The sequence below is a fragment of the Astatotilapia calliptera genome, chromosome 9 (assembly GCF_900246225.1).
Source record: "Astatotilapia calliptera chromosome 9, fAstCal1.2, whole genome shotgun sequence".
In the NCBI taxonomy this organism is placed as follows: Eukaryota; Metazoa; Chordata; class Actinopteri; order Cichliformes; family Cichlidae; genus Astatotilapia; species Astatotilapia calliptera.
Genome location: NC_039310.1, coordinates 7,438,997 through 7,457,960, shown reverse-complemented (window position 1 = coordinate 7,457,960; position 18,964 = coordinate 7,438,997). Strand labels below are relative to the sequence as shown.

At 42.5% G+C, this 18,964-nt stretch overlaps 1 protein-coding gene across 1 annotated transcript in view; it reads right to left on the bottom strand.

The window, feature by feature from the left end:
- Positions 1 to 1,121: 1,121 nt before the first annotated feature.
- The window catches only part of mkxa (mohawk homeobox a), a 28,190-nt gene continuing 10,347 nt past the window's right edge, over positions 1,122 to 18,964 (bottom strand). Inside the window, exons 5-7 of the mRNA XM_026180037.1 lie at positions 18,431 to 18,814; positions 3,867 to 3,900; positions 1,122 to 3,763 (exon numbers count right to left, since the gene is read on the bottom strand). Coding sequence (XP_026035822.1) covers positions 3,544 to 3,763; positions 3,867 to 3,900; positions 18,431 to 18,814 — 638 coding nt within the window. The 3' untranslated portion in view covers positions 1,122 to 3,543. The remainder of the gene's footprint in view (positions 3,764 to 3,866; positions 3,901 to 18,430; positions 18,815 to 18,964) is intronic.

The following is an 18,964-nucleotide window of genomic DNA, read 5'->3' as shown; positions in this document are numbered from 1 at the left end:
GTGTTTAAATCTGGACTATAACTGAATAAAGTAACTGAACGTACTATTAGAGGTTTCGCTTATTGTTGTAAACCCAAATAGATTTATTACAAATCTCCTCAGTTCCACACAGGCTATATACGTTTTTGTGTTTCTTCTTTTTTTTACATGTAGAAACCCTACATTTGATCGCACATTTCTCACCAATGTTCTTTACATCTACGATGAAAGCGTCACTTCCGGTGATTGCTGATATTGCTAACAGTTTAACATGTTAGCAATTTTTTAACATTTAAGCTTTAATTGTATATGCATGTACCCACCTTAACCACCTGTAGCTTGTAATAGCCTGTTTTAAAGCCTTGATTTGAGAATTGCCTTTTTGTTTTTTGGGGTGTGTTAAAGGATCAGAGGGTGGAGTGCTAAGTTATCAGTTAACACTAGGAAGCTTGGTTAACAAGGCCAGATGCACGTAGTTGTAAGTAATATCACAGCTCAGTCACACTAGAGTGAAAATAGAATGGCAGCCTACTTACCACTAGGAAAAATTGTTGGTTTCTTGTTTTTTTTCTTCTTACTTGTTTTTACTTTCAGCAGCTGATTGCAAGTAGTTACAGTGACCTGTCTCCAAACAACAACAGTCTGACTGCAATCACTGTCAGACAGATTGTTGAAGGTTTGCAAATCATTGCCAACTAATTTCAAAATGTGGACAGATTGCCAACGGGTTGCAATCAGTCAGAGTCAGCTTGCACAACATGCATCTCTTTGCAATAGGAGGCTCAACTTAAAAGGTTGTACTCTTGTTTTCTTTTCAAACCTATGAGCTTCTGGCTTGACCTGCAAGCTAATGTGAAATTCCATTTGGTGCAATTTTTGTTGTGTATGCAGACAACAGCAGATTTGTGATTCCTCTTCTATTTATCACAGTTAATCGCCCTATCAGCACAAACAGATACCTGTCTGCGAAACAGAGGGCCTCAATTGGCCAAATGAGGAAGGTTACAGGAACTTCCACATTGGCTTAATTTTCACCCGTGGAAGTTGTTGCTTGGTATTAAGTTCGTTAGTGAACCAGTAACATGGAAAAAAACAAACAAAAACAAACCCCAAACCCCATCGATTTCATTTAGAGGTTTATTCATTGCTTTCATCAAGTAACAACTGTTTTTATAAAAGATATTTTACATGAGAGCAAATCGGACAAGATGAGATATGTGTTTGGTCATTGGATTGAAAATCCAGTCTCTATCAAAACAAACAAACAAATAAACATAACATTTCAATTTATATAACTTAACAATAAAAGAACCAAACTATGGTCACCACTTTCTTTGTTTCGACAAAGTCTGAAATAATAATTTATAAGCTTTAATATACGTTTGCTTTCCATTCGTCAGCATGGTTGTGAAAGCATGGTTTGTGCTGGAGAAAGACATATACAGTACCAAAACTCGTGGCTTTGTTTATACTTGTAGGGTTTTCTTTGGGGGAGGGGGGGGGGGCAGGTAGGAACAACAAAGGCATCTTTGTTGTCTCTGAAGCCTCCGTCCTTTTGCTCTGCCTCTTCCCAGAAAGCGGGTATTGTGTGAGGTGTGAGGGTCACGAGCGGCCCAGAGGTTCAGAAGTGCGATTAGAAACACAAGGAGCGGGTCCGATGGTACCCCGCAGCCACCCTGCCTGGATCAGGTGTATAAAAAACACATGTGGGAGCCCCCCCACCTGCATAAGCAAATAGTGCCTGGGGAGTGGCTAGTGCGATTCATTCCATAATACTTCCATAGTCACACTAACAGGAATAACATAGAGTTGTCCTTCATTTCTCTTTACTTCCATTCATTTTTATGTAAAAACACCTCCACTGAAAACTGTAAGTGCAGCTTTTTTTTTTAAACAGTTTGCACATTCAAGACACATAAAAAGGTCAAAAAGTTACTTTGTGCAGCTTCACTCCCTCTCAAAGTCCTTGACCAGATGCACAGTCTGGGTTTGTCAAAAAAAAGAAGGAAAACTGCACAATTTCTGAAGGAGTGTACATTTTGACACATATAAACAGTACCTTGAAGATATACATAAAATTAAAAAGTCAGCACAGAGAGCCAACTTCAACTTCTCCCATTGACTTCAATTTCATTCCCCCTGTTTGTGAAGTTGGCATCGGTCCCCCCAAACGTTTCTAACATATGCACCGTACATTAGTACATTCTAGATTCTTTCCATTGGATGACAGAAGAAGCGCTTGATGCTTAAGAGAAACTGAGTTTTGATCAAGAACAAAACAGACACACACACACAGACGGACAATAACAAATACTTGCTTGGCCGACGAAAAGATAATACTGAAATGTATTTTTGAAGTCAGGGGTAAAAAAAACGGAGCAAAGGGGAAGAAAGTCAAACTTTTAAGCCTGTCCTCTGGCTCCTTGTAAACAGCAATTAGAATGTAATGCTAAACAGCTGAGAGGGCTGAGGATCAAAAGGCTGGGGGTGCTCGTGGCGGTGGCTTTTTTTTCTCATACTAGACCATCTTGTTCTGAGCGCAGACGTGAAAAGGCAACAGTGTCCGCATAAAACACTGATAATGCAAAGCAAAAACATCCCTTTTAGGTCATGGCATTCCTCCACTGAGCCTTAAAGCACGCCTCTAATGCGTATATCTTTGTCACCGCGTCTTCATTTGGGTCCAGCTGAGTGTCATGTGCACATTTGAGCAAGTAAAAAGCCACGATAAGAAAGGAATCCTTCGCTGGTTAATGAAATCCAAGGCCGAGATGTGGACAAGGAGGAGCGAGCTGGCTGCTTATCTGCGTAGCCAGCAGTTGCTGTTGGCCCGCCATCGACGTGGCTGGGACTGGGACAGAGTTCAGTTTACAGTCAAAATGAAGACTCCAGTCAAAACAAGAACAATGCCTTCAGAGGATTCACACCGGGCATTTTCCCAAGCCCAGTGCGCACCCGTACAAGTGTGTGCCACTCGAGTTCGTCGGCGCCTCGGATTGCTGAGCTCACTCAGCCCTTAAGGCACATGCTGTTGCTGGGAATTTTCATTCACAAATTGAATCCTGAATCCTGAATCATGACTGGGACCCTAAAAAAGTGTTCCAGAGGCACGTCAGTATCTGTGCTCCACATCGACCACAGTCAGTGAGTTATTTGTCTAAACAACAAAGGCACTTTGGCAAAAAGACTCAATTTGTAGCGTTAAAAAAAGAAGAAATAAAAAATAAAACATGAAAAAAAATAAGTTAACATTACAAAAGTTTTTTTCTTTTTTTTTTTAAGGAAATACTGCTGCTAAAACTAGTACTCGCAAAAGAGAAGATAGCCAAGGCCTCTTATGAACCTTTTTTTTCAGACATCAATAACAACCAAAAAGAATGAAAGTTCTTTTTCTGCCTCACACTTCCTGACTTCAAATACCCCCACCCCACGACCACCCTCCCTAAACAACAGTTCTTTTCATTTTGGGGTGGGGAGGGGGGAGTTTATTTGGACTCTGGTGAGTTTGCTGAAACAGGAATGTTTGCTGGTTTGCATAGAGGGGACGGGAGGACGACGTCCAGGCTAATATTTCTGCACCAGCGGCACTTTGACAGTCTTGATCTCTGCTATATGAGAGGACTTCTGGATAATGCAGCTGGTGGTCCCGGAGGCACTGTCCTTCCCCTGTGCCAGGTTGGTCAAGGCCATGGCGGCGTTGATCTCCTTCCAGTATGTCTCGTCTTTGCCTTTCGCCTTTTCTTTCTGTGTGGCTCTGGGGCCACCGCTGCTGCTGATGAGCGAGCTGACCATGCAACACGAAAGGACAAAAACAGAGAGCGTTACGATCAGCTCGCAAATGCAAATGACTCGATCTGGTCTGCAGCGTTAAGAGAAAGGCTGCTCACCTGTCACATTTACTTGATCCATGCTCTGTGGTTTCTGAAAGCAAGGAGAGAGAGAGAAAAAAAGGTTAATTTTGCTGAGTTCATCGGGGTCAATGAGGATTTATTGGAATGTCGCTGAACATACACTCTCGCAGTGTGTGTGCAGTAGTGTGTGAGGTCTATGCTGTGCGCTCTTATGCGTACACCCTGCTTTGTGAAAACATGTGTTGCTCTGTTTTCTCTCTTCGCTCAGATGCTGGACAAAAAGGACGTTTTTTTTGTTGTTTTTGGGGTTTTTTTGCAATAAGCCGTCAAGAAACAAGGTGACTAATAGGATCGAGTTGAAAGATGTTTCTTATGACTCACAAGCTCCATTCTCTAATATTTTGTTGGAAAACAAATGGGCCCGGGCCAACGTAATTGAGTTGTCTGAGGAAATCAGATCAAAAATGACTGAGCGCAGAAGATTTAAAGGGGGAATGAAAAGGCAGCAAGTGAGTCAGTGAGAGAAAGATGGATGCCTGCTCTCCCTTTCTTTTTTCCTCTCTTCAAATGGGAGCAATCTTTATCTCATATGTGAAACATTAGCAGAGGGAATAGCAGAGTCATTAAACAATGAAACCCAACTTCTCTTCGGGGCAACCAGTGTGTTTATTTCAGCGTGTTCTTGTTGCCTGAATGCGTGTGTGTGAGTGAAAGAGGAGTTCATTTGGGTGTTTGAGCTGAACCTGTCCTGCTGTCTTGGTTCCAGCCTTAGGTGAGATCTGCCCAACAGTGAGTATGAGGACACAGGCTTGGCGTTTCATGAGGCATTAACCAAAAAGAAAAAAGCAGAGCATCTGGATTTTTCTAGTCGCGTCGCCCCCGGGCGCTCTCTTTAAGTTAACTAAACACGCGTCTGAGGCCCCATGAGCTTTTAAGAAGTTCGGTCTTGACCAGATATAGATGACTGGATGACTCAAGAATGTTCAAAGGAGGGCAAACTCTCCCCAAATTTTCATTTCGTCCAAAGATAACAGAGTTCGTCATACCTGGGTTGTCTCCTGCTCGGCTGTCAATCTGATTTCCTGAATGTTCTCACCAACAGCACAGGGTCACCCAGTCTTTTATACCCCGCCAATGTCGCATTTCCCCATAAAGCAAGTGTCTAAACCTGAGCTAGTGTTTTAACGAGACCCTTCCACCAGCCACCGTCACCACAAGGCAGCAGTTGGCGGGCGTGCATTAACGTTCTCCTTTGCTAATAAAAATCTGCACCCTTCATTCTCGCTGGAATTTCATTTGCTATCGTGGTAAGAAGGGACTGGAAGAGGTTGAGCGAGGACACTGTGTTCAGGCTTCGACATAGCCAACAGAGACCCACTGAGAGCAAAGGAGCCAAAGCTCGTTCAGCGACGGGGAAAGCACATGCAACATTTAACCGTTCTGTTGTGTCACCTCTAACCTCGCCAAACCCTCCGTAGATTTTCCAAATATCTGGAAACAGCGTTCAGGCTTGAAGCGCCTAATTACTCCCAACGCCGCGCTCTGTTCCTCTTTCATGACAGCGTCGGGGTTCAAGAGGCCCCAGAGCTAATGCGAGCCTGATTATAACATTTCATGCGCTTTTCCCGCTCATTCCGTAATAGGTGTAATCCACAGAGAGAGGGAGAGAGAAAGAGACAGACAGAAGAAGCCAATCATTCTTAGACAGAAGAAGAGCAGGAATGTGTGTGTGCACGTGTGTGAGAGCGATGAGGACGTGATAACCCAGTACTACAAACCACAGGATGAGATTTGGGGCTTCAGCGTGTAAGTGTTCCAAAAAAAATCCTCTCATTCCCATCCGACCACAACTCCCTGCTGTCCCGTCTTTTGCTCTGCCTTTATCTCACTTCATCAGCGAGTCCCCTTTTCCTTTACTGATGTCCCCCAGGTCGACTGTTCACCTTTTGATTTGCTGTAATACCCCCTGATTGAGGTACTCGTCAGGAACCAGCCAAAACAAATGCAATGTTTCCCGTCTGTTTTAATAAAGAGTGACTCTGTGCTATGTCAAGAGCAGGTTTTTTTAAAGCCCCTGATATTATCCATCTCTTCTTAGTCTCCAGTTTTTAATCCCTCTATATTTCTTCAGCCATTCTTCAAATTAATTGCCTAAATTGCCAGTGTCAACTGAATACTTGAAAACTGTGAAGCCATCCTCCCTGCACCCTATCTCCATCTTTCTTTCCTGATTGTTGCCAGGGCTCCAAAACAGATTGGTCCTGATTAAAAATGTGCACAACACTCCGTAATCACAGTGCTGTAATTAGAGGCCAAATTACACAGTTTTCATGCGCTGTTTATGCCCCCTGCCCCCCTGCCTTCGAGATACATTAGCTCAGTGTTTACGGCTGTGGTGCCTGGTGTAAAGATCGGTTGGTGACAGCAACTGATAGCAGCAACATCAAAGACAAACAACAGGCAGAAGAAAAGTGTGTGTGTGTTTGTGGGATCTGAAGTGCAGCGTTTGAGACTTTCCATCCACAGCTTTAAGTGTTTCCAGGGTGTGTGAGGCAGCCACTGTCCAGATGATTCCTTTCAGAACACACACATAAAACTGTGTTTTCTGAGCTTTCTAGCAGGTGGATGCAAGGATGACCTTTGCCACCCTGCACTCCAAGGCCCTCATTGGGGACTAGACACCAGCTCTCAACCCCTTGGACCCCAGATTTTGAAAATGCACCACTGCTTGCAGAAAAACTCTGTTTCCAAAGCCCTTTGCCTAAAACATCTAAAACTGGGATTTTTAAAAACAAGAGCAGCGCCAAAGACTCAATAAATGGCCAATAAATCACTGAAGATTTTTTTTTATTATTTTCACTTTTTTTTTCTTTTTTAAACTCAACTACTTTGCTACTGAATACTCAGTCAACTTTGCTGTTGCCTTTGGGCTTCACTGACAGTGGGGTTGCACGGACCGCCAAAGGGGAAAGCTAAGAAGTCTGATGGTTTCTGGCATTGTGCTGGAAGTCCAAAAATACTAGCTCACTTAACATCACAGCGGGACGATGGAGGGGAAGGGGGAAAAGAACATAGGAGAAAAAAAAAGAAAAAGTAGCTTTAACAAAACTTGGTGAAAACGAGGGAAACAAGCAGGGGCTGACAAATTATTGAGGTTATGAGGTTCCACCTGTTAAGATGGCTGCAGAGGAGAGTGGCTGACTATCATCATTACCATCTGGAGCTGTTGTTAGCAACTCGCAACAATAAACAAGGAAAGCTGAGTTGCACAAACCGTGGGCTGGGCTGAATCCGACAGACAAATAAGCACACACACACACACATACACACACGCAAGGGCATTTTATGATATTGCAGGCTTTTAGCCTTAGTATTATCCAGAATAATTTCTCGTCACCATGGATAGTATAAAGAGTCTAAAAATAAGAATGGAATAGAAATTGAAAACAAATGATTACCTAGAAACAGAAAAAAGATGGCTCAATTTTAAAGCAAGAGGGTTTAACAATTCTAACACTTATAGGTCTTTTATGCTAATTTCAATCTCCATATTTTTATTCTCTGGCTCTGCTAGAGTAGGTCTGCATGATTCACAGAGGTGTATAATCCTTATTCATCTTATATCATGCATTGGTGCAGCCCTGTTGACTGAAACAAGTGCTCTCCCTTTAAGGCAACACTCCCTTTAAATCTTTCTTCTAACAGGCTTCTCCCTGCAAAGAGAAGGGCTGAGGTGCATGCAGGTTGGTGGGGCTTTGGTCTTCAGTTTGAGGTGACTGCATTAGAGCTATCAGCACTTTTTGCTTGGAATGTTAGAAGCGAGGAGAAACAGCTAGCTTGGCTCTACCAGCATGTCTACAGCTTAAGTATTAAGATAAGATAAGATAACCTTTATTAGTCCCACACGTGGGAAATTTGTTTTGTCACAGCAGGAAGTGGACAGTGCAAAAGTTATGACGCAAAAATTAGAATACAATAAGAATAAATACAGTACACAGCTGTACAGAATAGAATAAAATAATATACTATATACAGTAGAATAAAATAGAATAAAAATATACAATAAGATAAAAATAGAATACGAATGCTATATACAACTGAGTAAAAATACAACGATGCCAGAAAAGATTATTGCACTTAGTGTTATTGCACATGTGTGGATGTGTGTGTTTGTTCAGTTAAAGTCTTTGTTGTGGAGTCTGACAGCAGTGGGGAGGAAAGACCTGCGTAATCTCTCCGTCCCACACCGTGGGTGCCGCAGTCTCCCACTGAAGGAGCTGCTCAGTGCTGTCACAGTCTGCTGCATGGGGTGGGAGACGTTGTCCAACAGGGATGACAGCTTAGCCGCCATTCTCCTGTCACTCACCACCTCCACTGGGTCCAGAGGGCATCCTAGAACAGAGCTGGCCCTTCGGATCACCCTGTCCAGTGTAACACACTGGATCTTCTTTTGCTTAATCTGTACATCATAGGAGCATTGTATCAACTGTGTGTAGGGAGTCCTTAGAGAAGCCTAATCCATTTGAAACCTGAACATGTGTTCACTTTAGATACATTTAAAGATGATGCAGAAATGATGTGCTTTGTCTGGATATGTAAGACTACCAGTATGGATGGAAAGCTAAACTAACAATTGTCTGGGCTGCCAGTTTTGAAATAAATCATGAATAAATTCTGTGAATCTTAAAAAGTTCTTCTCAAAATTGGCTAAACTGAGAGATCTGTTAATTATTTATTATTAAATGTATTAGGCTATACTAATAAAGGCAGTGTAGAAAGTCACTGGGTAGAAGGGAAAATATGTTTACTTTGCTCTGAATGAGAAAATATTCCACCACTGGACGAAGGCCGGTGAATCTGGACGCAGAGACAGAATCCAAACTCGACTGTTAAAGTAGGAAATGAGCTAAGCTGATTTCCCCTAACAGGACCTGATGAGAACCAGAGTGGTGCTGCAGACTGGACAATCTGGTCACCGCTGACCTGTGCAACCACAGGATAGGAATGGACCATCATGTCATTAAGCAGCCTCTTTGAAGCCCGCCCAAACCCGAGGATGAGTCAGAAGTTACCATCACCACAGGTGAATCACAACGCTGCGCTCGACCTACAGGATAGAACTGTGATGAGCTCACCTGATGTGAAGTCAAATCAATATCAGAAGATGCATTAATTACTTTTAGCCAAGTCAAGAAGACTTGGCTAAAGGAAATGCCAAAAACCCTCAGGTGCTGCGACGCCTTTTTGAGCTTCTTTCTTTCTGCCACTTTAAGCCTGACGTGCGAGCCTAAGATTTCTCTTTTTATTATATTTCTCTGATGCTCTGTGCTTTTTTATAATGTCAAGAAGAGTCTGTAAATGAAGTTAGGGATGCCTTGGCACTCAGCTTGCCTCGTGCGCTGCCAACCCTACTTTTATATCACCCCTCCCAGCCATTCCTTTCCCCGTCTCTGCCGCGTTTGAACAAAGTCTGAGGCTCCAACGAAGCAAACTGTCAATTCCACTCAGCTAGCCAAAGACATCATACATGGCGTGAATTTAATGCCTTCTCCATTCGCCCTGACAACACTTTCATCGCTTACAAAAATATTGAATAATTAGCTCTTAAACTATTAAATCCAACATACATGCGCTGACATGGCCAGACAGATACTGAGCTGCTGCCCAAAAACGACGTTCATCTCCTGCTTTTTCTGTGCTTTCTTTTTTCTTCTTTTTTTTTCCTTTTCCATGTCTGCCCGGCAGATGACACACTGGTGCTGTGGCTGCGGTTGGGGGCAGATAACCAAGATCCTAGCATTGAGGATTGCCTTGTGTCTTCTTGCTAGATGGAGAAATAATAACAGTGCTTGAAATGTTTAAACGCTGCCAGGTTGTCATTGTGTTTACGAGTGCCAGTAAACAGAGAGTAATCAGGGCCCCCGTAAATCAGCCAAAATAAGGAGCGCGTCTCGACGAAGAAGAAGTAAATACGATGTTATGGCAATGTGTGCAAGTGTCTTGTCTGTGTGGCTGTGGGTGGACTGCCACAGCATCCAAAAGAGGAACCAAGGGGAATTAGGAAGTGGAATGAGATGTGAGCATGGGTGGCCGCAGAAAGATTAAAAAGAGGATCACGTTCGACTGGGACACATCGCTGATGATGAACAGATGAGCCTCTTATCACCGCTTTGACGCGGCAGGTACAAAAGAGATTTAAAAAAGCGGGGCCCAGTCTCCTCAGGCAGACCCTTTCATCACAGCTTTCTCAGCGACATCCTCGGGGATGAACGGCAACTGCTTGTGGTGCAGAAAACACACAAATTAGGACAGGGGGGGGGGGAAAAGGAAAAGCGAAAACCACAAGTAAACATTATTCAGATTTTTAAGTGTTTACATGTGTGCAAAAATAACCTTTTTTTCAGGGGGATCTGGCCAAATGATATGTTTGTGCTGCACACACTGCATTATTATGTTGCAATTGTCTGCAGTGGTAGTTGCAGGGCTCTCTCACACTCTTGGGGGATTTCTGCGTATGTGTGTTCCGCGTCCTTGCTGGGTCACACCTCGGCTCGCTCGTTAAACTCTCTCCTCTCTCCTCCATCCCGTGGGAACGCGATGGCAAACGATTGTTCTCGACACGGCTGGGTTTTTAAAATGGAAACAATTTGTGTTTTATACGGAACAGGGCAGCGTGGCTCGGTTTCTCTGACTAGGCAGGCAGCTGTGCTTTCTGAATCCGATGAAATGATTATGTGTGTGTGTGTGTGTGTTTGTGTGTGTGTGTCCGTCCCTAGAAGCCTTGGTGTACTGATGAATTAAAAAACTATCAGCTTGTGAGGGCTTATTATTCTGCCCTCTTCAAGTTCTATGTTAGGCAGTTGCGTATAAACAGTGTCTGTGCTGGTGTTTGTCTGTTAACACTTCTCCACAGGATGAGCACTGTCTCAGTCTGCTGCTGTCCTCTCTGGTTGCCTCTCATCCAGCCTCTGTTTAGTGGTCAGAAGCCAATATCCCATCTTCCAGTCAGAGAGGTTCACCATGAGGGTTTTTTTTCTTCCTCTCTGTCTTTTTTATCCACCTTTCCATTTGCCTGAAGCTGTCCCACAGCTTAATGCCAGGATTATGCCTAACTTTTGCCAACTCCTAGTTGTTCCCACCGTTGGACCAGCCACACCCTGAAGGACACTTATGTGTCGTATTATGTGTGTCTAATCTCGTCCTTTCTTAGTTCTATTTTCTGCTGTGCGTGACAAGACGGAAAAAAAAACACAGCTGCAGCGGTAGGACACTTATATACCTTAATATACTATGTTAAAGTGGACCTATTACACCCATTTCTAGCTCAGTATTTTTTTTTTATTATTAATGAACTCTGCTAGAGTAGCTCTACATGAGTCACAGTTCAAAAATAATCCTTATTGGAAGGCTTGGTGCTGCTTTTATTTTGTTCCATTGTCTGAAATGAGCCATTTTAGCTTCTTCTCCCTTTAAGCCAGCTTTCCTCTGATTGGGCATGAGTTCCAAACAGAAGTTTTAAACAGAGGGTGGGTGGTGGAAAGGTGGGTGGAGCCTCTTAGCTCACAGTTAGAGCTGTATGCCTAAAATAACTGTATTGAGGCTGAAAGTCATACAAATCAAAGACCTATCAAAGTCAGCTATTGGTTTATGGGGTTTACTTGGAGTTTGCCAAGTTTAATATGACCGTCCACCACTGTAAAAACAGAACATATAAAGAAAGATAATAGCTGCTTTCAAAGAACAAATTATACTGAACATTACGAATGCATTTTTATCTTGAAACCTTTCGAATTCATCGGAAAAAATGCTGGAAAATCATTACGTAATACAAACAAGAGCAGTCCAAGCCTGCATACTTCCAACAAAGCTCAAAATTCATTTTGTACCACGCATAAACTGAGGCCCTGGATCTAGAAGGACATCCATATTAATTTGTGATATTTTCTTGGTAAATTCAAGCAATGTTTTGAATGTTTTTTTTCTTGTTTGAATTCGATACACGTCTGTGAAGATGACATCTTCACAATGAAAAAAGTAATCCTTCCAAAAATTCCTCTATTCAGATCCAGCTCGATGTTGGGCCTCATCCCATTTCTGCAAACCTGTCCGTAACTTTTATGTTAACATAAGTATTTGCAAACAAACAGACAAGCCAAAACCAATCACACAAGCTCATTGGTGGAGGCAGCAAATATTACTCTTATTAGGGCAATAAAACTTTAATAGCTTATAGTAAATTTCCTGAACATTCACGAGCACACAGATATCACTGATGTATAGCTATAGCTTTGCATAAAACAACACTGATTTCATAATGCTTATTCATACAGGCTTCAATCCACTGTCTACTGCAGTGATTCCCAAAGGCTCTGCTGTGTGGCAACACTGAAACAAACTATATTATCACATCAAAAATTTAAATCATCTTCACTATCAAGAAACCTGCTTTTTCTTGTAAGTGAGATCAAGCTTACATAATTTCACTCAATCCAAAGTTAGTCTGAATATGCATACTTTACATCATTGTTATGTCTTTAAATTAAAAAAGGGTTTAAACGGTTTCAACAGTTGTTACTGGAGCTCCTTTCTACCAGAAAATTCAGTTGGCGGTGAGTTCTTTGCACCAGGGGACACAGCTTCTTTGGAAATAATCACTGCTGCTTTTTTTTTTTTTTTTGAAGAAATTTTTCAATGCTCTGAGGAGGACAAATAAAATTCCAACCATCTCCCAAATGAGTTGGAAGACTTTTCAGAGGCGTTTGTTATGGTTATTAACAATCTGCATGACCAGACACCGCAAGGGGTAAGTACAAAAATATATAGATCACTTTTGTAATTTGGATGAACTTTTCCTACACCTCAGTTTAATTGTTAGTAGTCTCACCCAATCCCCAAGTCCCAGTCCTGTGCGAAACAACCCCATCACAAAGTAAGGGCCAACCAGATGTCCCCAGTTTTTCCCCTCATCTTCCTATCTTTTTGAGAAAAAAAACAAGAATGCACACACATGCACACACTCACTTCTTCCAACCACACTCTCTGTGTGTCTTAGTCACTGCCACCACGCTGTCTTTTCTCTCCCAACGGGCCACTTCTGGGGAAACTCAACTCTTGATCTGGATGGACCAAGCGCCTCCCTCTCCTCCCTCTCATGCTGTCCAAATTGATTTCTAAAGCCCAACCTGAACCCAGTCAGTCTTGGCAAAAGCTGCCGCCTTGGAACAACATCTCCAACCTCCTCCTCTTTCTGTCTTCCCTTTCTTCTTTCCTATGAAATTGTGGAAAGAGCAAATTGTAGCCAGTCTATCCACATCTTTGAATTCCTGAGACAACGAGTCTTCATCCATCACTCGCCAGGAGTGGCTCATTGTCATCAAGTGTCCCTGTATCGAGCGCTGTCTTTCCTGTTACTCTGTGGCTTACAGTAAATTACCCTGCCGCCCAAGCAAGAAAGACATTAGAGCCTTAAATCAGTCATAACAGCCGGCATCCCTGAACAACACTGCTACAAAAATCATCCCAGTCGGGTTTTTTTCTTTGGAGAGGAAACAAGAGAGAGTAAGGGAAATCCAGTTAAGTATATCTTGTTAGTCGAAAATATGAAAACAATCATGATAGAAATCTCTTTTTATCGGCAGTGACCATCACATCTCTCTACCCTTCCACCTCACGACAAGGAATCCAAACACTCTGGGTGTTTTTTTCCACAATGAGACGACTTCTTCCATTCACCTGGACAAGTCGACAGCTCCTTAAGTGCTACGAAACTCTCCAGGATTCAATAACTGTCTGGCACTTGCTCCAGCCTAATTTGAAAGGCCCTTAGGACCTCAGCGGCTCCTGTCAAGCACTGCTGTTTTCATTGAACAGGTTTCTAAGAATCCTACGTGTTAAAAACCACCAGTTTTAGATTTAAGTCAGTTGAATGTGATAAATAATGGGCCAGTTTGTTTCTCTCGGTGGCAGAAATCCTCTAATTCATAGACTTATTGATGGGAAATGCAATAAATAGTGGAAGTATCAAGTGGAAGTGACAAAAATAAATAATTACACGATTTTGGCAGGTTTCGACACAAATATTTCACTTTTAGCTGCTAGATATTCACGTTCCCCTCAGGAAGAATAACTTTTACCTCTTTCTCGCAAGCATATTGCTGGGGCTCCTCATGCCAAGCCAGTTCAAATGGCAGTACCCTTAAAAAAACTTTATTCGTCCAAAAAAGTTGATTGCATGTAAATTTTCAGTGTAATTTTGTTACATAATTACAACACAAGATGTTAAATCTAAAGGAACCTGTTCAAATGACTTGTATACATTCAGTTTGTACTGAGTGCATTTTTCTTAAATATTAATTCTTTGAGTAAATAAACCTTTGATTTTATAGATTTCAGTTGTATTTTACTCAAAATTATCACGTCATCTTGAGCAAGAGTGAAGAATCATTTCTACCTTGGCACCTGTTGATAAGCAGACCACATGTGGACAGGTTTGAGTACCAAACATGACGTAGCCTTGGTCTGGGTATTTTTTATGGCCAACAGAATTCTCTGAGAATCATTGTTGAGTTTATTGTAGTAACCTCTCCCATACATGTTATCACTGGTTGCAACTTTAAGCCCAACAACTTTACTGTGCCACTTTCTTTTTTTTGGTGAAAACGTATGGGACAGGTTCCAGGAATTCACTGGCAGCAAAAGGGGAAAGTGTTCTACGGTTGACTTTTTAACTTAGTTCAGTGCTTTTGACCAATCGGCCTCAGCTGAAAAGAAAGAAAAAACTGATGATTTCTAAAAGGCTTTTTTCTCTAATTTTGTGCGGTTGCACAAGTACTTTGGTCCAGGCTGCAATATCTCAACAACTTTTGGGGGAGTTTCACGATACTTCATGGGTACAATTATGGCAACTACAAAATGAATGATTTTGTGGTCCTCTCACTTTGCATTTAGCGCAGAAATGACATCAAAACGTTTCTAAAATCATCGAAATGCAGTGTCTTCACAAAATCTGTGTATGAGCAAATGTTAGCATGCTAACACCTACATGCTGCCATTTTTATTCTGTTTTAGGATGGTGATAACAGCTATTAACAGTATCTCAACCTAATAGAGGCATGACTTTAAAGAGGCAAATAAAAATCTCATTACTGGGAACTTGCTGTTGGCCGCTGACTAGGTTGCAGTTATTGGGGCTTTCCCACATCAATAGATGCACTGGCAAGAACTCTACATTCACCATCAGGCTACTGTACTCAGCTGTAACCAACGTCCATAAAGGGTAGAACCTGAGAAAATGCACTACTGTCAATCTCATGTAAAACGTCTGACCAAGATCTCTCAGTCTCCACCCGCAGAAACGTTGGGAGTTATTTGGCGTATAATGATCTATATGATATCAGACGGGGCGAAATCTGGTACCGAGCAACAAGAAAAACACTCGGCCAGATTCCTGCCATTTAATATCCCATTAAAGGGTAATTTGGCATGAAACCCCTGGCGTGTGTGATGGAATTCTATTGCTCCTTGTGTTCAATGAAATTCCCCACAGGCTTTGGACTGCAGTGTGCATGTGTGTGTTTGTACTGGATGTGTGTGTGCCTATGCTTGTATGAGGCCTGTGAATTGTATGTGAGTCCTTTCAAGCTGGCAGAAGTTTAGTTTTCCACTGGGGTAAATCTACACTCACCATCTCCTACCACGTCTGACTGCCCTCTGTAGTCACAGGGGCTCAGGCCACAACAACCAACTGGCCTATTAACGGACTTTTAGCCAATGGCACAATGGTTGCCAGGCACGCCACTTTTGCTTTGACCAATCGCAAGTGGTTGTTCACAAGCTGGAATTCGGCAAAAGAATGCACCGAGAGACATCGTTTTGTGTTTAAGCTGTTGTTTTTCTACGTTTAAATTCTGTTTCTCCCTGCTGAGTGAAAATGTCAGACGTTTTGTCACTGTCAGAAAGAAAGCAGGGGAACATTCAGAGAGCTTAAAGTTGATTTATTCTGTCTTCTTTTTTCTCTGCGTTTCTGATGTAAGCACAGATTTATGTGAAATCAGGTACTCGGGGAAACATTTTTCTCTTATTATAAAAACACAATAAAACTATTTGCAAAAGAGGAATGTGTTCACTGCACAAGTATCTGGGAAGCGGAGCCCACAGGAGGAAAAAAAATATTCAAAAGTTGCAGAGGAAGTGACGCAAGCCCGAGCTTAAAGTGATTTCTCTCTCTGCTCTGTCGGGGGAATCAGATGCGGTATTAAAATTTCATCTTCTCGACTTTTTTCTTTTGTTTCGTTTCTTTGAGCAGGTCGATCAGATCGGAGAGCCCCCGGCAGGTGTTCGATCCCATGAGTCAACGCCGCCTCTGAGAACTTTCCATGTGCGGATTTGAAAGCTTCTCTTGCATGTAAGAGAGTAACACTTCTGTAATGGTGCCAAAGCCCGAGAAATCCAAGAGGGACACCTCAAAGCCAAGAAGTTATATCAGCTATAGAGATAAAATAGTTAGCCTCTATTAAAAACAGCAGGTCAGCCAGATGAATTAATCCTTTTTTGGGGGGAGGGGAGTTCTCTTATTAAAATCTGGTAGAAAGGAGTTATAAGTCTCACTTGGTCTATCCGTCTCTTTCTTTCTTTCTCCATCTGTAAGTCTCAACAGGTGCTTCACTGTGAAAAAAGCCTGATGTTCGTTCAGGTCAAGGGGTTTGAAGTTCTTCTTTTTTTTGATAAAGGCAATTGTACCCGTTGCAGTCGTTGTTGCGTTTCATACAAACCAACCCCCACACGCTCCTTCATGCTCAGATAATAGGAAACACATTTGTCCACGTTTGTCCCCCCCCTCTCACTCACACACACACACACACACACACACACACACACACACACACACACACACATGCTCTCACTTCTCCATTACTCCACCACCTACACCTTCAGATCCAGGCCCTCCAGGTCCTGTCCATGCTCTGCAGAAAGTGAAAACGTTACTATTGGTTATGAAGTCTGCTTGAACAAATGGCCCAGTGTTCTCAGCTGAGGAGGACCTCTGATTGTTCTCGCCACAGACGAGCTGTGAGCTGAAGCGCCGTGAAAGCCTCTGTAGGCTACAAAGCTTTTGTGATTTGCTTCGGGCTGACAGTGACTTCACGGTTAGAAGAACATCGGCGTCAATGATATCGCTATGAGACATTTTATCTTATTCGGGTTAAAAAGCACAGCTTTCCCCCGGCAGACTTAAAAACAAGCTAACTGCAGTCAACTGGGGTAATTATTTCAGGGTGACTCATTACTGTAATGTAATGTGCAAAAACAACTACGGGTATGCTTTCCTAAAACAACAAAACATGCTAATAGGGCTTTTTTAGAAACAGAATTTAATAACTTCAGAGAACAGTTAATTGATTCGACTCTCTTCAAGTCAGAAGACCGAGACTTAAAGGAACTCATTTCTAAGAACCGACAATGAAAACTTGGAATTTTTATTTTAATTCAAAACAATAATACACACACTTCTTTTAAGGTCCTCATAAAAGATTAGTGACTCCACTAAGTCCCTATGTAATATTTTACCATGCTGCTTTTATTTCTATTAATTTGTTAAAAAGATAAAACTGATAAAGTTAACTCTAGCTTGAAATGAAAAAAAGCAATGCCCTAGATAAAAACATGTAAAAGTTAGGAAACATTTTTTAAGGATCATTTCCTTGTGGGGAATTCCATTCCATGACATTTCTACTAAAACACAGCAGCAGAGTGGAAAATATCAAAATACTAAAATAGGCATAGAAAAACAAAATCTATCCTCTGTTTTGATATGAAAGTGTTTTCATTCTGTAGAAAATGAACGGAAGCAAGTGTCTTCTTCTAGAGGGAGGAAAATGATCCCTCCAACTCTACTGACTGTAAAGACATTAGCAGCAGTGGAAGTGATGTAAAATAGAGCTGACCTTTTAGGATGATGTTGGTTTTGGTGGAAACTGCAGATTTTTGTACGTCAGAGATGAAAAAAAATCCTTTTTTAGTTAAAAAAAACAAGTTTATGCTTAAAGACACACACAGAGGCTGTTTGCCCTGCTCTGTCAGCAGGACTTTGTGTCACAATCAAAGGCATCCCAAACAGTAGTGTGAATGTAAGCATGATGCACATGGCCCTGTTGTGTCTGGCATTTAGGTCAGAAGAGCTGCCTGTGGGTGGGTGAAAGACACATTTATGCACATGGGTTCACAAATGTGTATACGAGTTTGTGTTAGGGTGCTGGACACACGCTGGATATTGCTATAATTTAATCAAACTCTTCTTAACACTCAAGCTCTGCTAACTAGGTCTCAGTGGTCACAAGAATCTCATTGAGCAAGTCAAACGTCATGTGAAAAGACAGTTAAAGGGTGTGCTCTGGCAACCCAGATAAAGCGTCATATACTATCGACACAAGCAGGGAGGCAAGCAGAGAGACAGACAGCTGGGAAAAAAAGATGGACCAGCTGCAGGAATTAAAACAAAATGTGCAGATGGAGGGGACAGAAAAAGAACAAAAGTGAAGGATGGCGTGTGTGTGTGAAGGAGACTCTTAAAGGGAAAGAATGCAAGAAATGTGGCTTCTTACCAGCCCGATAAACAAAGTTCGCCTCAGCCTCAGAGGAGGACGGCGAGAGCAGCTCATCGTCATACTCGTTGGAGCTGAAAGAGCCGGAGTGGTTTCTCTTTCGAGCGTCCATGACGGCGTTGGCCACCATGACGTGGCGCAGCGAGTCATTCAGGTAACGGTGCAGCAGGCTGCTCTTGTACTTGGGTGGAGACACGTAGTCCTCTGCCAGTGAGGCGGCTTCGGCGGCCGAACGCAGCCCCGCGCCCATACCCATGCTCATGCCCATGCCCATGCCCATGGCCATCCCCACCATGGAGGAGCCCTCCTTCTTGATCACACTCTGGTACATGGGCTTGTTGAGCTCCTCGGGGCTACTCTGTGTCCTCTGAGGGTTGTCCCCATCTGTGCCAGGATAAGAATACTCATTTAGATGGACTGCAGAAATATATTCTTACACTTTCACAGCTGTCAGCAGACGCCGCACTCAACTGCTGTTCAGAATTTGCGTTTGAGAGGATCAGCCGATCAAAAGACTTGAATTAAGGAGGAGGG